The sequence below is a fragment of the Podarcis tiliguerta genome (assembly GCF_965153285.1).
Source record: "Podarcis tiliguerta genome assembly, chromosome: 8".
NCBI lineage: Eukaryota > Metazoa > Chordata > Lepidosauria > Squamata > Lacertidae > Podarcis > Podarcis tiliguerta.
The window spans coordinates 3,407,554-3,431,086 of record NC_139541.1 but is presented as its reverse complement, the minus strand read 5'-3'; the positions used below and the strand labels follow the sequence as shown (position 1 = coordinate 3,431,086).

Here is a 23,533-nt window from a genome sequence, read left to right as displayed (position 1 = left end):
CCCACAACTCCACATTTTGCACGCTAAAAGCAGCGTGGGTCTGGGTGTGTGTCAAACCAGCCAAGTCTAGGACGGGCAAATGGCTCTGCCTGCCTCTTCCCCCTCTGGCCCCCGGCCCCGCTCACCCTCGGCCCCCGGCAGGTTACCTAGAAAACATGTGGCTCTCCGTTGGCAAAAGATTCCCCATCGCGGGGTTGGACGGAGAGGCACTGCGGGGCGCCGAGAGTTAAGGCTGGACGGTCCTGGTTCCGGGGCCCCCGGGGGCCCTCGCCGAGCAGACGCCTCCACTTCTGCCGCAGCTGCATCCCCCGCGCGGGAGCGCGCCCGGCCGCCTGCGCGCCGCCTCCGCTGCCCACCTTCCCTGACGCGCCGCCGCCGCCGCCGCTGCTGCCGGGCTATAAAAAGCCGCTTCGCCGCCGCCACGCAGCCGGGCGCTCCACTCGGGCGGTGCGAGAGCCGAAGCGAGCCTCGACGGGGCGGCTCCCCGCAGGAGAGCTCCGCGCTGCCGGGCGCCGCGGAGAGCGAGGCGAGTGACCGGTTGCGGAGAACACCTGGGCCCCCTCCCGCTGCCCGACGGGCGCGGCAGCCTCGACGCAAACCCCGCGCAAGTTTCCGCGCGAGGGCCACAGCCGCCACCCCCCGCCCCGTCTGCTGCTGAGGCGGCCCCCATGCTGCTCCCGCTGCCGCTCCCCGAGTTACCCTGAGGGCGATGGAGGGGACCCCCTCGAACGGCTCCAACGCCTCGACCAACGCCTCCCTCGACGAAAACCAGTTCGTGCAGCCGGGCTGGCAGGTCGCGCTCTGGGCGGCGGCGTACGCGCTGATCGTGCTGGTCTCTGTGGTGGGCAACGTGGTGGTGATGTGGATCATCCTGGCGCACAAGCGGATGCGCACCGTCACCAACTATTTCCTGGTCAACCTGGCCTTCGCCGAAGCCTCCATGGCTGCCTTCAACACCTTGGTCAATTTCACCTACGCCGTCCACAGCGTCTGGTACTACGGCCTCTTCTACTGCCGTTTCCAGAACTTCTTCCCCGTCGCCGCCGTCTTCTCCAGCATCTACTCCATGACGGCCATCGCCGTGGACAGGTGAGGAAGATACACCGGCGCGCGGGGGCTGGACGCCGGAACCTGGGTTCTGAGCGTCGGGATGCGATGGGAAGACGCACGTCGAAGCGGGAAGAGAGCCCGAAGAAACGTGCTAGGGAAAAACAGGGGAGGTGGCTGAAGAGGCTGGAGTGAAAAGTGAGAGGTTGGCCAGCTTGGGATCAAGTCCTGACAAAATTTGGGGAGCTGGTTTGTTTGTTGCGTGCAGGGCACAGCCCTAGTGGAGAGTGTCCCTGAGCAAGTGCAGAGTGTATTTTCCCAGGTTGACTGACTGCCTCTCCCCCTGTTCCTTCCATGTTTAAAAAGGTCACCTGTCAGGACTTGGGAGGGGCCCTTCTGGATCAGAGGGTGCTTTTGGACTAGGGATAAAAAACCTGAGGATCAGATGTGGCCCTCCATGTCTCTCTGTTGGCCCAGGCGGCCTTTACCTGCCCCACTTTTTAGCTGCCTGGAAAGTGTTCTTGAACTCTGGTTGTGTTTCTTGCATGGCAAGATGGAAGATGGAGAGGCATATGCATGTGTGTGATATAAGGAGAAAGTGGCTGATCACTCTTAGAAACAGTGCTGGACTAGAATGGAGCTCTGGGCTGACCCAGCAAAGCAGTTCTTGCTGCTGCTGCTGCTGCTGCTGCTTTTTAGGTATTAGAATTTATTGGATTTCTTATGCGCCTTCTACAAGCAGTCTCAGCCTGACTTACAAATGGTGCAAAAACACAGAAGGTAAATAAAAACATCATGCTAAACAGCTTGCCTCAGGATGAAATGGATATAGATTGGATATGGATATGGTGTTTTCAAATCAACACTGACAAAATTCAAAAGCCTTACATGCAGCAGAAAGGTAATGTTGGAAGCGCACATAAGACCATCAGAAGAGCCCCACCAGATCAGGCAAAAGCAAACCCATTTTTAGTCTAGCATCCTCTTCTTACAGTGGGCAACCAGATGTCCAGATGTGAAGCCTGCAAGCAGGACATGAGCACAACAGCACACACTGCCCACTTGCAATTCCCAGCAGCTGGTATTCAGAGGCATATTAATCTCTGAGAGTGAAGGTGGAACCTAGTTATCATGGCTAGTTGCTGTTGAGAGCCTTGCCCTCCATGTATTTGTCTAAAGTCCACTCTTTTGGGTTTCATTCCTTTTATAATAATAATAATTTTATTATTTATACCGGCCCATCTGGCTGGATTTCCCCAGCCACATTTGGGTCCTGCTGTACCATGGAGATATGGCTTCAAATCCCTCCCTGGTCTCACACATGCCTGGGGCAAACTAGCACCTCCCACATTCAGTTCCACACCTGTGAAATGGCAGGCTTTGCATCATTGCCCTAAAATGAAGAAACCAAAGACTGATCACAGCTTGTTGTACTCTTATGAGACTCAACTCAGTCATTAAGAGTGACCAGAACATCTCTGGTTGGAATTTCACCTCAACCAAGAGCACACTTGGTGACTCTAGCTTCCTCTTTCAACCTCATCCCCCTGCCCCAATCTATAGGACTGATTTATACTATAGGATTGAAATAGTACAAGGAAAGTACGTCAAACACTTTAAAAAGCATTGCAAAAATGTGAGGTGTCTTTTAACCTTTCATCCGAGGAGCTCCAAGAGCCACATATATTATGATTCCATTTTATCCTTGCAACAACCTTACAAAGTAGGCTAGACTAACAAATAGTGACTTGCGCAATGCAAGCAAGGTGTCTATCCTGTGGCCCTCCATAAGTTATTGGACGCCAGCTCCCACCAGCCCTAGCCAGCATGGCCAGTGGGCATGGCTGATGTGAGCTGGAGTCCAACAACATCTGGACCAGTCACCAGCTGGACCACTCTGGCCACATCCAAGAATATCACTGTGTTCAGTATACCCCACTGATTCTTGAAAATAACTCATCTTTTTGTTGTGGTGGTATTACTGTTTTAGTTTATGACTGCCCTTCACTTTGCAGACCCAGGGTGGGCTACAATGATTTAAAACACGGTATTAAAAAAAGGCACACCACACATTCCTATGGCAGTTTACTCGGAAGGAAGTCCCACTAGGCTCAATGGTTCTTTTAGCTGTGATTCTTGCACTGCAGAGTGCTGGATTAGATGCATGGGTGTAGCCAAGGGGTGGGGGAGGGCAATCAAAATCAATGCAAATCAATACAAATATGAGGTTCTACACCCCCCCCCAAAAAAATCCTGGCTAGGCCCAGGATTAGATGACCCTTTGGACTATCCTCACCTTCCATCTGTTTCAGAAGAGCCTGAGAGAAAGAATCATAGAACTGTAGAGTTGGAGTGGTGGTGGCGGCAGAATAGTACCTGCTGCCTTAATGAAAAGAATCCTCTTTAATAGTTCCCATGGGAAGAGAGTTGTTAGCCACCCATACATTGTAAACATCTCTCTGTAACCTGGTGGAATTCAAAGCTTTCTGTTTATCAGTGGTGAGGCTCTTCTTGGCTTTAGCATTCTTCTTCTTTTTAATTTAAAAAAGGTCTCCACTTTCCAATATTCCTCACGTAAGAGGTTCTTGTGTGCATGCATATGTGCATTTTGAAGCACAATATCATTTTGTGAAATGAAAACCATTTGTTCTTGCAGAGCAGTAGCAGAATAGAATACACACTGCCCTTCACAATTGGAGCTAAATTGGAAAACAGTGTGGTTTCCCCGTTGACGACTATAAAACATTCCCAAGGTATAAAGTAAGGAATTCTCGTTATCTCTGGAAAAGATTCGTTTCTAGAGTGTTGCTCATTCCATTCTCCAAGTTAACTAGTTTTCACTTGGAGAGTTAATTGAAAAGGAGGCATGTTGTGTGGGAAAAGGCTCATCTGCAGTGTCATCAGAATGAGACAACAGAATTAGTCCTGATATACGGATCCTATGTGGGATGTGTAAGAGAGTGGGTTGCCTTTGTGACATCAAATAGAAGCATTAGATGGTTTCTGTACGTGCCATAATTCTATGAAGATTCAGCAAATATGCAAAATATGGCCATTTTGGCTCCAGAAACTTGTATCCATGAACACGAGTCATATTCCTCCATGGATTGTGACTAACGTTAAACCTGCCCAGTTACAGATAAATAGTTCCCAATGAGATCTTTCCTTGGGCTGGTTTACTCATCCATATGCATATCTTGCTGTTCTGACACTTGCATCTGAAATACACATGAGCATGTGAAAAGTTTTGTTTTAAGTCACTTTGGAGGGTATGAAAGTTCCTATTTGTGAGAACAGATCTGCAACATTTGCATGTGCCAAGTCACCCCTTGATGGTAAAAGGGTAAAGGGGACCCCTGACAGTTAAGTCCAGTCGTGAATGACTCTGGGGTTGTGGCGCTTATCTCGCTTTACAGACCGAGGGAGCCGGTGTTTGTCCACAGACAGTTTTTCTGGGTCATGTGGCCAGCATGACTAAGCTGCTTCTGGTGCAACAGAACACCAAAACCAGAGCAGTGCACAGAAATGCTGTTTACCTTCTCACTGGAGCGGTACCTATTAATCTACTTGCACTTTTTGCCGTGCTTTCGAACTGCTAGGTGGGCAGGAGCTGGGACTGAGCAATGGGAGCTCACCCCATCGTGGGGATTCGAACTGCTGACCTTTTGATCGGCAAGCCCAAGGCTCAGTGGTTTAGACCACAGTGCCACCCGCGTCCCTCCCCTTGATGGTAATAGGCATCAAATGATGATCATGCAGATGCAAGGCAGGTTTTTGTCACGCACCGAGGTCTCATACTCGGGCATAAGGTGGCAACCGATATCAAGGCGTCTGTTGCAGATCTTGGTGTGCTGGCTGAGAGAGAGGAGAAGAGTGGGGTGTGGAGGAGCAGAATGCAGAATAAGGGATAAAACAAGGGGGGAAGAAGGTGAAGGGCTGTCTCCCTTCTCATACCCTTCTGATGAGATTTCATAGAAGTGTCAACTGATGGAATGCTGCATCCATGTCTAATTCTTTCTCCTCAAAGACTCCTTGCATTTCCCCTCCCCTCCCTTTCATCGTCCTTCAGCTTCCTAATTCAGCCAGTAGAGAGTCCCAAATTATATTGTGTGGCTTGGAATAATTGTCTGAACGTTGTAATGATGGGCTGTGCTGGACTCAGCCTGATCTTTGTGTGTGTTGTGGAAACAAAGAACTTGCCAGGATGAGAAAGAAGAAGCCGGCCGTGTGGTGCAGGGGAGATTTGGGCAATGACAACACATCACGCGGCCTTCCCCAGCCTGGTGCCCCACCAGATGTTTGGGACTACAGCTCTCACCAGTCCCAGCCAGCACAACTGTGCAAAATGCACATTAGAGCAGAATTTACTGTTGGAGTAGCAGATGTACTTGTCAGCAGCAGTCAGCAAAGGCTTTGCTCCCAGATTTGGAAGGAAGACATGGAACAGGCCCGGCATTATCTGAGGAATAAAACAAGCAAGATATGGGAGGTTCCTGATAGGAACTTCTGATCTCTCTCCCTCTCCCTCTCCTTTTCTTTCTGTGTCTCTCTTTAGAGCAGCCATAGGGGATTCTGATCAAAGCAGCAGTGCTGGGAGGGAGACTTTTAACCCATTCCCTCCTGCACCATTTCCCCAATCTAAATAATTTCCCCACCTCCCAAGCTGCTATCAGTCCTGCAACAGAAAAAAAATTGCAGGCATGTTACAAGAACATGTATTCCTCCCCACCCCCACCCCTGTGCGAATAACAGCAGTTGGGAGTTAGATCAGGGAATGGCAGAGGGGAGAAGGATTAAACATCCCCTTTGTAAGAGCCCAAGAACATCAGAAGAGTTCTGCTGGGTCAGGCCAAAAGTAATAATAATAATTTATTATTTATACCCTGCCCATCTGGCTGGGTTTCCCCAGCCACTCTGGGCAGCTTCCAACAAAACATTAAAAATACAATAAAACATCAGACATTAAAAACTTCCCTAAACAGGGCTGCCTTCAGTTCATATAGGTTGGCATTCTGTTCTTACACTGGCCAACCAGAGGCATAGGAAAAGCCCCAGAGCAGGAGCTGAGTGCAGTTGCCTTCTGCCTTTGCCCTGGGAGGTGGGACAGGAAGATGCTCTGATGAAAACCGGAGCCTCTTCCCAGCTTTGCTTCTGTATTAAGATAAAAGGGGAGGAAAGGGGCAATCTACTCTACCGTGGTTGCTTTGGTCTTCTTGAGCACACAACTTTTTATTGACAAACTGCAAGAGAGAAGATCAGATGGGCTTAATGTGAAATCCCCCTTGGCCCTGAACTGTCCGTCTGCATCTCACCCACAAGCCCCGATGTCGTAATGCTTAAGGCCTAGATCCAAAGAACTGCAAAATGGGGTGCGTGTGCTGATGGGGGTCTCCTGTTTCTCAGGCAACCATCCCTCATGGCAAACTTTTATTGAAACCTAGGGGAGTTTCTACACTGACTTTAGAGTGGGAGGGGGAGGCTGCTGTTTGTGGAAAGGAAACAAATATGTGACAAATCCATTCACAATGCCCAGGCCCTCAAAATGTGCCAAAAATAGTTCTTTGGATGCCAGCCACAGCATTTGCATGGGGCTTGAGAGTGTTGGAATTGTTTCACGTTATCTTCATGATCTTTTTGAAAGGCCAGTGGGTTGGCCCAGTATTATTCTCCCCACATTGCGAGGAGAGTGACTTGCTTATTTGAGTTTGGAGCACAGGTGAGATTGGAAAGGAAGACTTAGCAGAGAATTCCTTCTGCTGCTCTGCTTCTCCACTGCCTGTCAGATCATCTGCAACTTCTTATTTTGATCAGCTTTAAGCAGATAATATCTTTGAGCAGCCTTCACCAACTGAGACTCTCCAGAGGCTTTAGAGTAGACTATATTCCCTTTGGAGCTGTGTTACTCGCACAAAGCAGCAACGCGTGTGCAGAGGGGCTGTGTGTTTAGCCCTGTCTGTGAGGTTGTGAAGGGATAAACTCTGCCTCCACAGTCAGAGGTGTGGGAAGAAAAAACATATGAATCTCTGTGATCCACATGTGCTGGGTAAATAACAAAAGAATTGGCAGGGCCAGTCTTGATTCAAAACATGCGGCTAAACTTCTGGGGACTAGTAGTAGAGTTTAATTTCAAAGTCAAGCTGCAGTATAGCATGGGAATTTAGGCTTTTGCATTTCCTGTTTCATCCACTAGCAAAGTGCTTCTCCCTTTTTACTTCTCCTGCAATGAACAGACCACACACTCTTAAGCCAAAGGTCAGAGTCATGCATTTATCCAAGCAGCAGCAGCAAGGAGAACACAGGCAGAATACCCTTGGGTAGAAAATACAGAAAGATAGCTTCAAACAGGTGTTCTAAGCTTGGAGCTTAGCTTGGACACACCTTCCTCGGTGCAGAGAGAAAAAGAGGAGAACCTCCAAGTGTCCCTATTTTCCAGGGACATCGCTGATTTAGAGAAGCCGTCCCGGTTTCTGATTTGATCCCGGAATGTCCCGCTTTTCCTTAGGACGTCTCTATTTTCACTGGAGGGTATGGAGTTATCTGACCCCCCCCAAGCTGTATAGGGAAGTTTTAAAAAATGTTTAATGTTTTATTATGTTTTATATATGTTAGAAGCTACCCAGAATGCTGGGGCGACCCAGTAAGATGTGTGGGGTATAAATAGTAAAATTATCATTAAGGAATGAGATGTCCCTATTTTCATTGGAGAAATGTTGGAGGATATATGAGAGAAGGGAACAGGAAGTGAAGGCTTGACTTCCTCCCTCATCGGAAAAACAGGGGTGTGACATAGCCAACTCTAGGAATCTAACTCTGTGGTCTTAACCCTTTCGTGCACTAACTAACACTCACACATGGTTATGTTTGAATGCAATTTCAAACAAGAGGCAGGAATGCTTCTGAACACCAGTTTCAGGGAACCACAAGTTGGGAAAGAGCTGTTGTATTCAGGTCCTGCTTGCAGGTTTCCCACAGGTTGGCAATGGTGAGAACAGGATGCTGGCCTAGATGGGCCATTGGCCTGATCCATTAGGCTCTACTTATGTTCTTAAACTGGGAGACTCTTCTATCTCTTTAGGTTCCTTCATGTGCTTTAAAACCATAGAAGAATAGAGCTCTAAATTGCACAGGGGGTGTATCCTGAGATTTGTTTTTATGTATCTCTTTAAAAGATTTTTAGCCCACCTTCCTGGGCATGCTGCTCTCACGAGGAGTCTTGCAAGTCTCAAAATGCACGGAAAGACAATTAGAAAATAAGACATGCACACTCACTCACACACACACACACATATGCTAACAGCACAATTCAGCCAAAGACTCCCCACTTCAGAAGGGGGACTTGCACTGCCCGAGGGCTGGGCTAAATGTGCAGCCACTGTGTGTCTTCCCCCGCCTGAGAGCTCTTCTGATGTTTGAACTACATCAGTCCCCATGTCATGTAGACATGCTGGCTGGGGCTGATGGGGATTGTAGTCCAAAACTTCTAGAGGTCACTGGGTTGCAGAAAGCTCCTCTAAGGTCATGCTTAGAGGTTCTGTCATTGGTCGTGGGAAACATTTGCTGTTCCAGTTAGTAACTTAATTTTCTGGACAAACGCACCATGCACATAAATATGCTCAGCGTACGAGACAACAAGCTCAAAGCTCACAACACTGACACATCCCAGCAAATGCAAGGATCAGAGATTGCAAACTGCAAATCTGAAATTAGCGCTTGCATCAAAGGGAGAAGAGTGTTTCCAATGTTGATGTGCCCTAGAAGATTAACACCTCTCCCAATGACTCAGATGGGCAGGCACACAACAGCTGTGTAAAAGCTGCTATGAAAATACCGAACCAGTATCAAAGACAACTGCATTTGCTACTCATCCACAGCAGGAAAAATGGCAAAGAAACACAGAATATCACATCACCGATGCTCTCCTAGTGCAAGTGATTAATCTCTGTCAATAGCAGCCGTGTTTGTATTCTGAAAGCTTCTTGAAGTTTGAGCCAGGCAGTTGTTCTCTGGAATAATATTCCATCGCAGGGGGCTGGGTGATTTTGAACTTTCAAAATGGTCTCCTATAATTCATGGCCCAAATAATGATGACGACAAGGTGAACAAATCCCCTGATGAGGACCAAAATTTTTCATTGAATTACTCCAACTTTTGAGAAGCATTTTCAAAGTAATTCTCTAAACAATGCTCTCTGATGCTCTACAAAAATGGCAATAGCATTGTTTTAAAAAATATCTTGATTTGCTTTAGGGATTATTGTGGTGCTGCGAGAGTAGCAGCTGCAAGTAGTGACGGCCTCTGGTGCTTCCAAATTTTCTTTTAAGCATACAAGCAGAGCTAGAAATTTATTAATGTTTCTTGGAACAAAAGTTCCTTGGCCAACCTTTCACAGGAACAAAATCGGAATCCATGTGAGGAAAGACTCACCATCGGATTTTTTTTTTTAGGGGTGGGGAGGGATATGTGTTTATTTAGAAGATCAGGCAAAGCTGATCTTTAAAGCAACATTGGATCCCTCCCAAGCAAACACCAGCTCCTCTGTGCTCTTTTGTCTCCTTTAAGATTCCCAAACTGTTTCTGCCATCCCCTGAGGAAGCAGGGTTTGTGCCCAGGCTAGCAGCTACCAGCCATCAAGCCACCAAGCAGATGGACCTGTGATCATCTTGTGAGGCCCTTCTTTGTGTGCTTCCTCCACAAGAGGTCCAAAGGGTGGCAGCACAAGAACTGGCCTCTTATGCTGTGAGCCCCATGGAGATTTGCACATTTCTTTATTCGTGGGGGTAAAGGTGGGGTTCCCCAGACTGGCAGAGCAAAAAGCCCCTGTGACTCCCCTTCAGCTCCTCGTAAGCATCCCTTGTGCTACAACCCCGTCCTTCATCCCAGAAATGCAGGAGGTGTGCACCTTAGGAACTCGCAATGGTACTCTGTGTGTGTGTGTGTGTGTGTGTCGTGATAAATAGGTGGAAATACAGTATGCTGTTCATGTGCTTGAACTGATATGTTCTAATGAGTGTCTGAATCACTTCTCAACAAGATGTTTGGTCTGCCGTGAACATCTGTAAGGTCTCAGCTGGCTGCGCACAAGAGCTCCTCTGAATATCAAGTAAAGAATGAAGGTTTTCCATACCCAAATGTCAAACGCTTTGCAAAACAAGGCAGTACAATACAGGCTAACACCGCAGTTTAACTCTCGAGATTTCATAGGTCCGTTTCCTTTTGGCTGTGCTTTTGGGGATTAACTGCCTGTCCTTCTGGGTTTGGCAGCCCTGCTTTCATGGTGTTCTGGAACCCGGTGGTATCCCAACCTAGTGCCCTCCAGTGCTTTGTGGACTGCAACTTCCATCAGCCCCCAGCCAGCACAACCATATGATCTTGGTGCTGATGGGAGCATGGTCATACTGGGGGGAGATGCCAGGTTCAGCCCCAGCATTTCCAGGTAGGGCTGGAAGAGACACTCACCTGAAATGCTGGAGAACTGTTGCGAGCCATTGTGCACAAGGGTGGTGGATTGTGCTGGATTGGTGGGCTGATGGGATAAGGCAGCTTAATTCTACTAAGCAACTGTCCACAGTGCAAAGAAGTTGGTCCTTTTGTCTGACCAGAAGCTCATGAAAATCAGTTTCATCTGATGACCTGCAGGGGGTTGGATGCCTTGTAATTTTTTTAATAGACCTCTATCATGCTCCTCCAATTGTCTTTTTGACTCCCTTCCCGACCAAAAAGTTGCAAACGCTTTATCTTTTCCTTATACAGAAGGTTTACCAACCCCTATGTTGTTTTGGTGGCCCTTTTCTGCACACCCCAAAGCTCTGGGGCATCATTTTTGAGATAGATGGAGCACTGTGTAGGGAAAACTGGGCTTCCGAAGGGAATGTACTAAGGACCAAGGAAAGCAAAATGATGAGCTTTGGTGCCATTTCCAAGGTCTCACGCCTTAGAAGGGCAACTAAGGATCACAGCTCCCAAGTTGTCTCACAACGTATAAAAAAGATAAAACAGATTCATTACAGAACTGCAAACCGTAAAACCACAATCAACAAAATGCTAAAACATCTAAAAACATTATAATGGCAGCAATAAAGCAGTATAAGCAGAAAGCCCATATAAATATAAATGCTACCAATAAATCCAATAAGTTTACAAACTGCAGCAGGAAAATGCAAACTAACTAAAATATCAAGTTGAAGGCACTTTGGGGTTGTTTTTTTTGCAAAGTCTCTGGAGTCCATTTAAAAAACCATCAGTGTAGGGTCCACACATACCTGCCATGGGAAGGGGCTCCATAAACATGGGGACATGGCTGAAAATGAGCCCGTCTTTATGCCTGCCAGTGCAATACTTCTGATAGAATCACAGAATTGTAGAGTTGAAAGGGCTACCAAGGGCCATCTAGTCCAGCCCCCTGCAATGCAGGAATCACAGCTAAATCATACCTCTCTGACCTCCCTGGTTGTGGGCTCTTGAGGAGTCGCAGGGGGCAATCCTAAGGAGCAGGCAGGTTTGTTCAGGTACAGGCAGTCCTTTCAAAGAATTTGTTTTGAGCTTAAAATTTTAAAAGCTTTTAAATTGGGCCCAGAAACAAACTGGCAACTAGTTCAACTCATGCCCAATAAATGTTATATACGCCAATTGCCTTCAAATGAACACCTTCAGGTAGGCAGCCCCACGTAGAGACATAACACCAGTCTAATCTCGACATAATCAAGATTGTGGCAAGCTCTGCTTTTTCTCGATAAAGTTGCAACTGGCAAATCAGCCTAAGCAGATAAAAGGTCCTCCCAGCCCCTCCTGCGCTTCTACTGACAGTGCCAAGCCTATGAATTGCCTGTCATATTGATGTTGCTGAGATTTTTAGCCCTCTGCTCAGCTAAAAAAGGCTCACAGTGAAGATTTAGACCCTTCAGAAGCCTTTGTTTGAACTCACCTCCTTAGGAATCTTGACTTTGCAGCAATCTCCTCACAACAGCATCTTTGACATCATGGGCTCAGTTTCAGCTGATGCAGCCTGAGGATGCAGACAAGGCGCCTCCCTCAAACTTAACCCCTCTTGGTTTATTAAGGCATGTCTTCAGGGGGATGGCTGTCTGGGTCCAGGATCAACACATTCTTTTTAAAAAAGTATCTTTATATTGCTTTGTCACATGTAATAAACAACAACAATAGCAAGTAAGTAGTCTTATTTCTTAGGAAACAAGCATAACAGCAGCTTAAAGGTGGAACCAGGTTTATGATAAATATTAAAGTCTCTAATGCAATAAGTGTCTCTCTAGGGTGGTGACTGATTGTTGTGTCTCATATGGGAGAGAAATGGATGTCAGGTGTTGCAGAAGAATAAAGTCAGGGCAGCCCCGTGGGATTCTTCTGCCTGAAGTGTGCTGCTTCACCCGGTCTTATGGGTGGGCTGGCCCTGGATCTTGCCTCTGATTGCTTTGACTGGACAGGTCAATTTCTCAACCAGAGCAGCAGGCTACACCTGAGCAGAACATGAGTCTGTCGACAGACCTGTTATAGAAAGCCAACATTTAATGAGCAGCGACCAGCAAAAATGTCAGTATATCCTGATGAGTTACATGTTGACATCTTAGAAGATGTGTTGATTCAACCACCTTGAATCAACATTCAACCACCTTGGACTTACTGGTTTGTGACAACTACCGGTAATGCCCAGTCACAGGCTCCCCCTTTTTGGAGAAGGTGACTGAGAGGGTTGTGCCAGCACAGTTGGCTGAAATTGATTACCTCAGGGTTCAGAGCAGATTATTTTCAGAGCAGAAATATTGACCACTCTGCAGAGTTGTTGTGAGATACCATCTGTGAATCTCACACTAAACACACTAAAGCATAATGTCATTGCCACCAGATTATTACTGCATTTTTACACACAAAAAGGGGAGGTGACTATTTTCCTTAGACAAATGCAGGAAGCAGAAGCCTTCCCCCAGCTTTTGCTGAAGGAAACCAAGAGCGCTGTGTATGCCATCCTGCTTGGTTCTCTTTGGTCTTGACGGGCCAGTGACAGATTGGTTTATTGCTCCCACTGGATTAGGGATCAGGGTATTTTGGGATCTTTCCTCTGTAGTGCTGCTTGGAAATGAGGAAGGACAAGGAAACATGCTAGTTGTGAGAAACAGTTTCCCCTCTTCATCTCTGGGGGTTCCAACTGTCTCCAGAGCACTGGCTTGTCTCTTCTATGCCAGGGACAACTAGTGACCCTCTCACTCTGATGAGATCAAGGCTTTTCTCATCACCAGGCACCAGAGACATGCTCTTACATGCCACCCCAATCTCTGAGTGGTGAGAGAATCCAGCTACTTACCCAGTTCTGGTTTCCTTGGAATGAGGAGACTGTGGTTGTTTTTAGGATATATGGTTTTATTTACACACATATAAGGTGGAGGGGCTCACAGCATTAACACCCCAACAGATCTTGCCTCTCCATTGGTCACAACTTTGGATCCAGCACACAGCAAGCAGGTCTCTGTGTCTCCAGCTCCCAGCCTTCTTCCAGCTCATCCCCTTATATACATACACACCTCAGCTATTTTTCTCCTAGGTAGCAGCTGGAGGAGGAGGGTGGAGGAAAGGCCCATCGCTTAGCCTTGAGGGCACCATCACTGACTCCTTTTGCAAATGAAGCATTGTCCAGACCCGTTAGATATTACTGAAATCTCCAAAACAAAACAGAAACATCAAATGATACATCCAACATATTCATACAATGTATTGTATGAATATAGGAGTATAGCATCTAGATCAAGGGAAGTAATAGTGCCACTGTATTCTGCTCTGGTCAGACCTCACCTGGAGTACTGTGTCCAGTTCTGGGCACCACAGTTCAAGAAGGACACTGACAAACTGGAACGTGTCCAGAGGAGGGCAACCAAAATGGTCAAAGGCCTGGAAACGATGCCTTATGAGGAACGGCTAAGGGAGCTGGGCATGTTTAGCCTGGAGAAGAGGAGGTTAAGGGGTGATATGATAGCCATGTTCAAATATATGAAGGGATGTCACATGGAGGAGGGAGAAAGGTTGTTTTCTGCTGCTCCAGAGAAGCGGACATGGAGCAATGGATCCAAACTACAAGAAAGAAGATTCCACCTAAACATTAGGAAGAACTTCCTGACAGTAAGAGCTGTTCGACAGTGGAATTTGCTGCCAAGGAGTGTGGTGGAGTCTCCTTCTTTGGAGGTCTTTAAGCAGAGGCTTGACAACCATATGTCAGGAGTGCTCTGATGGTGTTTCCTGCTTGGCAGGGGGTTGGACTCGATGGCCCTTGTGGTCTCTTCCAACTCTATGATTCTATGATTCTATGATTCTATTGTGCTGTCCAGCACAGGCCCAGAATCTTAGAAATAAAATACAACTCCAATAATTAAAAGGTGTCTCTTTCTCTCCCCCCTATTCCAGCCTGCCTTACCCTGCTTAAGGCTATGCAGATCTTGGAGAGCCACTGACATCCTTTTGTTCTGTGTGGCATTCAGAGAAAGAAAAGCCACCACCCTTTCAAGATGGCGAATTTGCTAGTCAACAGCTTCATCACATGATCAAAAGTTGCATTCAGTTTAGAGCTAGAAAACAACCAACACGTAATCATTAACCCTTTAAGGAGCTTAGCAACTACTTAGAAAGCTACTGTGGAAAGATCCAAATGGTAGCAATATACATTTAGTTATTCTTCATGTTAAACCTTCATTAATACACATAAGCATTTTCCCATTTCTGTGTGAATTAAACTGTGTGAGATCAATACAGGATCTCAAAGCAGCTGTCTTATTACAAAAGAATTTCAGAAACAGACTTGAAAGGGAAGTTGCTGAATTACGGTACAACTTATCACTAAACTGAAAACTATGGAGAGACCTGGTCTTAACAGAGATATTGGATTCCTGTCTCATTATATATGCTAATCATCTGCATACTATCCCTTGTTTTTTCCTGTAGGACTAATTGCAATTGTTAACAGTCATCAACAGGTTTACTATACCCATTGAATCAATCACTCATCTCCTACTACCCTCCTGAGAAAAAACCCCACCCCACCCTTCCACCTATATATAAGAGTCTGCTGACTTCTGTTGCAGTGTATCTGAAGAAGTGTACATGCACACGAAAGCTTATACCAAGAACAAACTTAGTTGGTCTCTAAGGTGCTACTGGACATTTACACACACACACACACACACACACACACACACACACACACACATATATATAGACTACATCAGACCAACACAGCTACCTACCTGAATTAAACCAATTATACTTAACTGACCCTGTAGAAATGGCCCTCTGACGCGTCAATGTTCCCTTAGGACTCTTCTCTCCTAGTCAGAGCTTGCCAAATGACTCCTCTGACAGCTCCTCCATCAGTCACAGTTCTTTCACTGCCACCACCTGATTTCCATTCTTTTCACTCAAGTGTTTATAGCACCTCAACACCTTTTTTACTCACCTCCATGATATTTCCATCACCCCCTTTCTTTCCCACATATTCACCTTCCTCCACCTTCTCCCAGTAAAAGAAAGCACTTCTTCATGCTGCACAGACTATGGAACTCCCTCTCACAGGAGGCGTGATGGCCACCAACTTTAGAAGAGGATGAGACAAATTCTTGGAGGAGAGGGCCATTGATGGCTTCTAGCCAGGATGGCTCTGCTCTGCCTCCACAGCTTCAGCTCCCCCTGGAGGAGGCAAGAGTGCTTGCATGCTCAGCTTCTCTTCTGGTGGCTCATTGCACTCTTGCTTGATTTCTGACTCCTGACTTTCCAAGTGTTTCGGCTATGTTGTTTTAGCTTGTCAGCTCCTCAGGCCTCTTGGCTCTCCTTTGGTTCCCTGCTTGGGGACGCCCCCACACCCCACACCTCTGTGGCTTTTTCTCCCTGCCAGTTGGGCATGGATCCTTTGTCGCCATTGAGTCCGCCCCCACATTTCTGGGATGTGCAGTGCTCCTCTAGGAGATGCTCTGCCCACCCACTGGAGCTCTGAGGAGGCAGCAGCAGCAGCAGAAAAGAAGGATGTGAGTCATCATGGACCTTTTGGATGGAAGAAAAGGGAGCCGAGGAAAGAGAGGATGCCCTTTTATTTCTCAAGCACCTACCATGAAAACATCTTGGGGGGATTAAAATAAGCCCCATTCACAAGACAATAACAATACCAATATAATAATTCCAGCTGCATTAACTGTCAGGACGAAAAGTAGCCTAAACGGTCAAAACAAATGGCTCACATCTGAAGCCTTGGATGGCTTTAAAAGAGGATTGGACAGACTCATGGAGGAGAAGGCTATCAGTGTCTACTAGCCATGAGGCCTGTGTTCTGCCTCCATGGCCAGAGACAGTGAGGCTTCTGAATGCCAGTGGCTGGAAGCTGCAGGAGGAGACAGTAGCTCTTGTGCTTGTGGGCTTCCCAGTGGGGCCTCTGGGTGGCCCCTGAGAGAACAGGGTGCTGGGTGAGGTGGGCCATTGGCCTGATCCAGCAGGGGCTCTTCTTATTTTATTAAAGGCCTCGGTAAACAATAAAAATATGTAAATGAAAGATATGAAGGAGGAAAAACCAGAGGGGGAAAGTTAAGTCTTGAAGAACATTTCAAAAGGTGCAAGAGGAAACATGAGGTTGAGAATCCCAGCGGGAGAGGCGGAAGAGGGAAGGGTTGAAACTCGGAGTACATGTGAAAAGGGTCTAGGGGTCTTGGTGGACCACAAGCTTAACATGAGTCAACAGGGTGATGCAGTAGCAAAAAAAGCTAATGTGATTTTAGGCTGCATCAACAGAAGTCTAGTGTCCAGATCCAGGGAAGTAATAGTCCCACTCTATTCTGCCTGGTCAAACCACACCTGGGATACTGTGTCCAGTTCTGTGTACCACAATTTAAGAAGGACATTGGCAAGCTGGAAGGTGTGCAGAGGAGGGCAACCAAGGAGATCAAGGGTCTGGAAACTAAGCCTTACGAGGACCTTTTGAAGGAGCTGTGTATGTTTAGCCTGGAAAAGAGGAGACTGAGAGGAGATATGATGGCCATCTTCAAATATCTTAAGGGCTGTCACATGGAGGAGGGAGCAAGCTTGTTTTCTCCTGCTCTTGAGGGTAGGACTCAAACCAATGGCTTCAAGTTACAAGAAAGGAGATCCCAACTAAACTTTCTGACAGTAAGAGCTGTTCAGCAGTGGAACAAACTCCCATGAGAGGTGGTGGACTCCCCTTCCTTGGAGGTTTTCAAACAGAGGTTGGATAGCCATCTGTCATGGATGCTTTAGCTGAGATGCCAGCATTGCAGGGGGTTGGACTAGATGACCCTAGGGGTCCCTTCCAACTACAGTATATGATTCTATGAAACCTGGGCACATCTGGATTGTGAGGTCTCTTGGCCTAATGGAGTCTGAGCTTGTTGTGAGAGGTTTTTTCTTCTTTTGCAAGGCCCTGGCAAGGGAGTGAAAAATGCTTCAGGGTTCAGCTGTGTGCTGTGACTTCTCTCCCCAAATATTCAGAGAACATTTCAAGCGGCAGACATACCGGTAATTAAATGATGCACAGCTGGTGTGGAATATGCCTCGGGAGTGTTTGACTGCGATTCCCAGTGCACTTTCTCTTGAGTCAACACCATGGAAATCAAGGGGACTTACGACTAAGTCCATTTAGGGCTGGGCTTTCATAATTTAATTGGATCGCTGCTGTGCAAGGCTGTTCCCCAGTTTGATAGCCTATAAATCTGACATGGGAGTCAGGCTGTAAAAATTCTCCCAGTGGCTGAAAAAGGCTGTTTATCACAGCTGACTTTCAATTGTTTCCTTTTCTGTAGTTTGCACACAAGCGATGGCCCATTCCACAACTCGTAACTTTCATGACAAAGTGATTGCATGACAAGGGAAAAGGGACTTGCTCCATTTGTGCTCTCCCTCTCCTGACATTTCAGCAATAACCTCTAATGAAGCATCACACGGTTTCCTCATGAAGATTTTATTCTCCTAATGTTTTATATCTGCAAGACTCCTCTGGGCGTGTGCATCCAGCACCACAGGCATAGAAAACCACAGGTCAGCCTTTGGCAACCTGGTGCCCTCCAGATGTTTTTGGACATCAACTCCCACCAGCCCCAGCCAGCACAACCATAAGGCAGAAGGGCCAATGGGAGCACAGCCATGCTGCCTGGGGCTGATGGGAATTGGAAGCAGAAACACCTGGAGGGCATCAGGTTGGGGAAGGCTGCTGCAAATACTTGCTAAATTTCTCACACAATCTCGGGCCTCTCCTTTTGCAGCCGGAGGCAGAAATGCTTCTGAATACCAGCCGCCAGAAACCACAGGAGGGGATGGGGCTCTTGTGAATCCTCCTTAGGTTTCCCATAGACATCTGGCTGGCCACTGTGAGAGCAGGATGCTGGTCTAGATGGGTCATTGGCCTGATCCAGCGCTTATGATGGGTGTGGTGGAGTTCAGTCTGCTCATTCCTGATCACCCTTGTGGACAAATAGCCTTTACATGTGGCCTTTTGTCTGTGAACATTTCAGGACCCTTTGGCATCTCATAAAAATGTCAGATGTGCTTATTGCGCCCCTCTCCTTGCCTCCATTGAGGCTGGAATGAGGCCTCTTCTTTTAGCTCTACAGTCACCCTTCGGAAAACAACAAACAACTCAGTTCCTTCCAATTGTTTTCCTCTTGTGCTAAGGACCATCTGGGTGCCATGTTGAACTTGAGAAATGCTTTGTTGTCATGGAAATATCTGAAAAGCCACAATGTAATAGTAAAATAAGAAAAAGTGGTGTCGCTTTATGTGTCATTCCTCTTTTACTTGAGGAGGAAATATCTGGAGTGTTAAGTTTTCGTGCTTGGCCATGGGCCCATTCTCCTCCAGTGCTGCTGATAAATGCAGCTCTATTCACTCATAGCTCAAGATCTGGAGTCCTCTGGAAGGTGGGGCTCTGCCTGTTCCCATCACTGAGCAGGTTCAGGTCACTGCTGAGGTGGGCAGACTGGGAACGGTCACCACAACTGTGTGGTCCAAACCATCACCCAACATGAGCCTGGCACCTAAGCTCCCACCATCTATTAAGGTCCAATGGAAGATTCTTGCTCAGAGTTACTTTGTTTAGATCAGTGGTCAGCAAATCTTTTCAGCAGGGGGCCGGTCCACTGTCCCTCAGACCTTGTGGGGGGGCCGAACTATATATTTTTTGGCGGCAGGGAATGAACGAATTCCTATGCCCCACAAATAATCCAGAGATGCATTTAAATAAAAGGACACATTCTACTCATGTAAAAATACGCTGATTCCCAGACCATCTGCGGGCTGGATTTAGAAGGCAATTGGGCCAGATCCGGCCCCCGGGCCTTAGTTTACCTACACATGGTTTTCTAAAGTGGGTTTGCAAATCTGTGATTGTGTTTAGAATGTGATAACTGTTTTTAGAATGCTTTTTTAAAAAAAGTTTTATTGTGGATGTGTTTGCCACCCTGGGCAGATTGCAGAGGAACAGCTGGGTATGCTGGAAGACTGAGGACAAATAACAAAAAAGTACTTCTTCACACAACACATGGGACTCACTCTCACAGGAGGCAGCGATGATGACCAAATAGAGGGCTGGACAAATTTATGGAGGAGGATACAGCAAACAGTGGCTGCTAGCCATGATGGCTCTGCTCTGTCTCCATGGTCAGATGTAGGAATGCTTCTGAATACCAGTTGCTGGAAGCCAGAGGAAGGGAGAGGGCTGCTCTTCTGCTCAGGTCTTGCTTTCCAGTTTCCAAAAAGGCATCTGGTTGGGCACTATGAGGGTAGGATGCTGGACTAGATGGGCTGTTGGCTTGATCCAGCCAGCTCCTCTGATATTCTTGGTGCTGACCTTTAAAGCCCTAAATGGCCTCAGCTTTGTATACCTGGTCTCCACCTCCATCGTTCAGCCCAGAGACCGAGGTCCGGCTCTGAAGGTCTTCACCCATTGCGAGATGTGAAATTGCAGGGAACCAGGCAGAGGGCCTTCTTAGCAGTGGCTCCCGCCTTTCTTTGACATCTCACTCATGTGACTTTTTGGCCTTTGCTTGGGTATCACACGAGCTGCCAAGGCAAGGAAAGCAACAACTGGCTAAGCTGACACATTGCCAAGGAGGATTCAGAAGGTTATACCACTGCAAAGCACGTCAGCTCAGAAAAGCTTTATTTCCTATAATGCAGTCAGCAACACAGTGCCCACGAATCCTCATGCTGTGCTTTGGTCTGCTGAGCTGCACAGCTGGCTCTTCCATTGGTTGGGGTGAGTCAGTTGGCTCAGGTGGTATATCTGCTGGGGGTCGGCTGCCCCCTGCTTGCTCCTCCTGAGCTCCCCTCAGCCACCCCCCTCTGTTGGAGGGGAGACCTGGGATTGCTGCATGGACTGTGCTGACCACCCTGAACTCACCTGCTGCCTCAGGTGAGGTAGCGGATGCTGCCTGTTCAACAGTGTTGAAGTTAGAGTCAGCTGCCGGTCTGCTTGACTCCTCTGCATGGAGCAGAGAGAGGTGCCTTGGGCTGGCCCTGCTGAGCTGTGGCTCACCTGCTCTTTTTATGTGGGGATCCAGAAGTATCTGGCTCACTCCTCTCAAAAAGACTAGGCTTCAGCTTGATACAAATTAAGTACTGTAGAGGGTTTTGTTTTTTTCTTTTGGGGGGTATGAAAGCTGCTGCTGCTCCTTCTAAAGAGACCTTTGGGCAGACACATATGATGCACAACCAGTCATTTTTCTCTCTTTACTCCTGCTCCTTACTTCCTTTCATCTAGCCTGATGAAGAGATCTAGGGAACTGAAAAGCTTGCACACAATTCCAGGACATTTTGGTTGTTCTCGGAAAGGTATTGGCTTAATAAAGATTTTGGAACATTTTAAAAACAGGTAACTTTTCCAATCTGACAGCATAGGTGGAATTGGTGAGCTAACTTTCTGCTGCCTCTATCCGGATTGGGGAACACTGATATTTAGTAAATAAGCATCATGGGTGCCAACACAGAAAAGATCCTACTCCATGTTCCCTTGGATTTCCCCTCAGGAAATAGAGGGTGACTGAGGAAGGCTGCATCATAACAATGCTATGAGCCTGCTGGATCAGGCCAAGGGCCCATCTAGTCCAGCATCCTGCTCTCACAGGGGCCAACCAGGAGCTCCAGTGGGAAACTTGCTATCAGGACCTGAGTCCTCTCCCCTCCTGTGGTTCCCAGCAACTGATATTCAGAAGCATTGCTGCCTCCTGCTGTGGAGGCAGAGCAGAGCCACTTGCTAGTAGCCATGGAAAGCCTTCTCCTCCCTGAATTTGTTCAATCCTCCTTTGAAGCCATCCAGGTTGGCAGCCAAGTGCCATAGTTTAACTATGTGCTGTGTGAAGAAGGACTTTCTTCTATCTGTTGTGAATCTTCCAACATCACCATTCCTTAGGTCAGCCTTCCACAACCTGGTGCCCTCCAGGTGCTTTAGACTACAGTTCCCATCAATCCCAACTTCATATGGCCATGCTGTCCTGGAGTGGAGAGCAGTTGTAGTGTGACACATCTGGGGGGCACCTGGGTGGCAAAGTTGGCCTTAAAGAATTGGGGGAAACATACGGGGGGTGAGGAGCCCCTTCTCCTTTTTTACTTTCTGCTCCTACATTTTAATTTCTCCCTCTTCCAGGTATATGGCCATTATCCGCCCGCTGCAACCAAGGCTATCGGCCTCAGCCACCAAGGTCGTCATCTGTGTCATCTGGTTACTGGCTTTATTGCTGTCATTCCCACAAGGCTACTACGCAACAACAGCCGAGCTCCCTGGCCGAGTGGTGTGTCTGGTGGACTGGCCAGAAAATACAACTCAGACCTATCAAATAACGTGAGTTCTTATGTTTCCTTTGCAATAGAATCATCCTTGGGTTGTGAAGAGAACTCATGACATTGTCCCAATCCAGCAGTGTCCTGATTATCTTAGAAGATGCAAAGGACATGACATAAGAGCATGAGAAGACATTGCTGGATCAGACCAATGGCCCATCTGGTGCAGCATCCTGTACTCACAGTGGCCAACCAGATGCCCCAAAGGGAAACCAGCAAGCCGGATCCGGGGACAAGAGCACACTCCCCTCTTGTGGTTTCCAGCAGCTGGTATTCAGGAGCAATACGGCCTCCGACCAAGAAGGCAGAGCAGAGCCATCTTGTCTTATAGCCATTGATAGCCCTCTCCTCCTCCATGAATTTGTCTCATCCTCTTTTAAAGCCATCCAAGTTGGGGGCCATCACTGCTTCCTGTAGGAGGGAGTTCCATAGTTTAACTGTGTGCTGCATGAAGAAGTCCTAGCATGGAATCATGCTCAGGTTCCCAATGTCAACTGGAGGAAGGCTCCAACCCATGCAATTCTATAGTCACTTTACCTTTTGAGGAGGTTGGGGAGCCCTCAGCCCCTCCTCCTGCACTTCCTGGCCTGAGGATGTGATTCTCCAACCACCTCCAAAGTCTGAAGATGCTACCCCAGAGGCATGCAGAACCATGTGGCTGCAGAATTGACCACAGGCCCTTTAAAGATGGCACACAGTTTTTCTCAGGGGCGGGGAGCCCTCAGATGAGTCTGAGAAAGCAGCATCTTCCAAACCACAGCCAAGAGGGCCTGGCAGAATTGTGGTCCCTTCCCCTGTGCCCATCAGAGCAGCATAGCCATAGAATTACAGAATTGCAGAGCTGGAAAGGATCCCAAGGATCATTTAGTCCAGTGTTGGCCAAACCTGGCCCTCCAGCTGTTTCGGGACTACAGTTCCCATCATCCCTGACCACTGGTCCTGTTAGCTAGGGATGATGGGAGTTGTAGTCCAAAACAGTTGGAGGGCCAAGTTTGGCCAACACTGATTTAGTCCAACCCCCTGCAATGTTGGATCACAGCTAAAGAATCCCTGACAGATGGCCATCAAAACTCTGTTTAAAAACCTCCAATGAAAAAGGGTCCACCACCTTCTGAGATGGTCAGAAAGTTCTTAATTTTTAGTAAGAATCTCCTTCCTTGTCATTTGAATCCACTGGTTCAGGTCCTCCCCTCTGGAGCAGCAGAAAACGAGCTCGCTCCATCTTCCATGAGACAGCCCTTCAGATATTTGGCTCTCATATTTCCTCTCAGTCTTTTCTTCTCCTGTGTAAACATGCTCAGTTCCCTCAACTGTTTCTCATAAGGCTTGGTTTTCAGACCCTTCATCATCTTGGTCGCCCTCCAGTCATGTTGCAGTGCCTCAGTTTCCCCTGAGTAATGAATATTGCTACATCTAGTTCAGCCCTTTGTTTCCTGCAGTTACTCTGGTGATATACAGCAGCTTCTCTGAAATCCCAAATCTCCTCTGAAATCCATTGGGTTCAAAAAGTACTGTCACTCTCCACAAAGAGGTCTGTTCCCATTTGGATCAAAGTCCGTTTAGCAATGTTGCATATTCCCTGTGATTGCTTTACCTGACCTGATTGGGAATCTGTGGGAGCATCACTTTTTCTGACATGCAGCTCCATGTAAATACGATGCCG

General features: G+C 47.4%; 1 protein-coding gene across 1 annotated transcript in view; it reads left to right on the top strand.

Annotated features, from left to right (window-relative positions):
* The first annotated feature begins 319 nt into the window (after positions 1-319).
* The window catches only part of TACR1 (tachykinin receptor 1), a 54,268-nt gene continuing 31,054 nt past the window's right edge, over positions 320-23,533 (top strand). The window contains exons 1-2 of the mRNA XM_083454140.1: positions 320-1,089; positions 21,677-21,871. Of these exons, the coding sequence (XP_083310266.1) occupies positions 710-1,089; positions 21,677-21,871 (575 nt within the window). The 5' untranslated portion in view covers positions 320-709. The remainder of the gene's footprint in view (positions 1,090-21,676; positions 21,872-23,533) is intronic.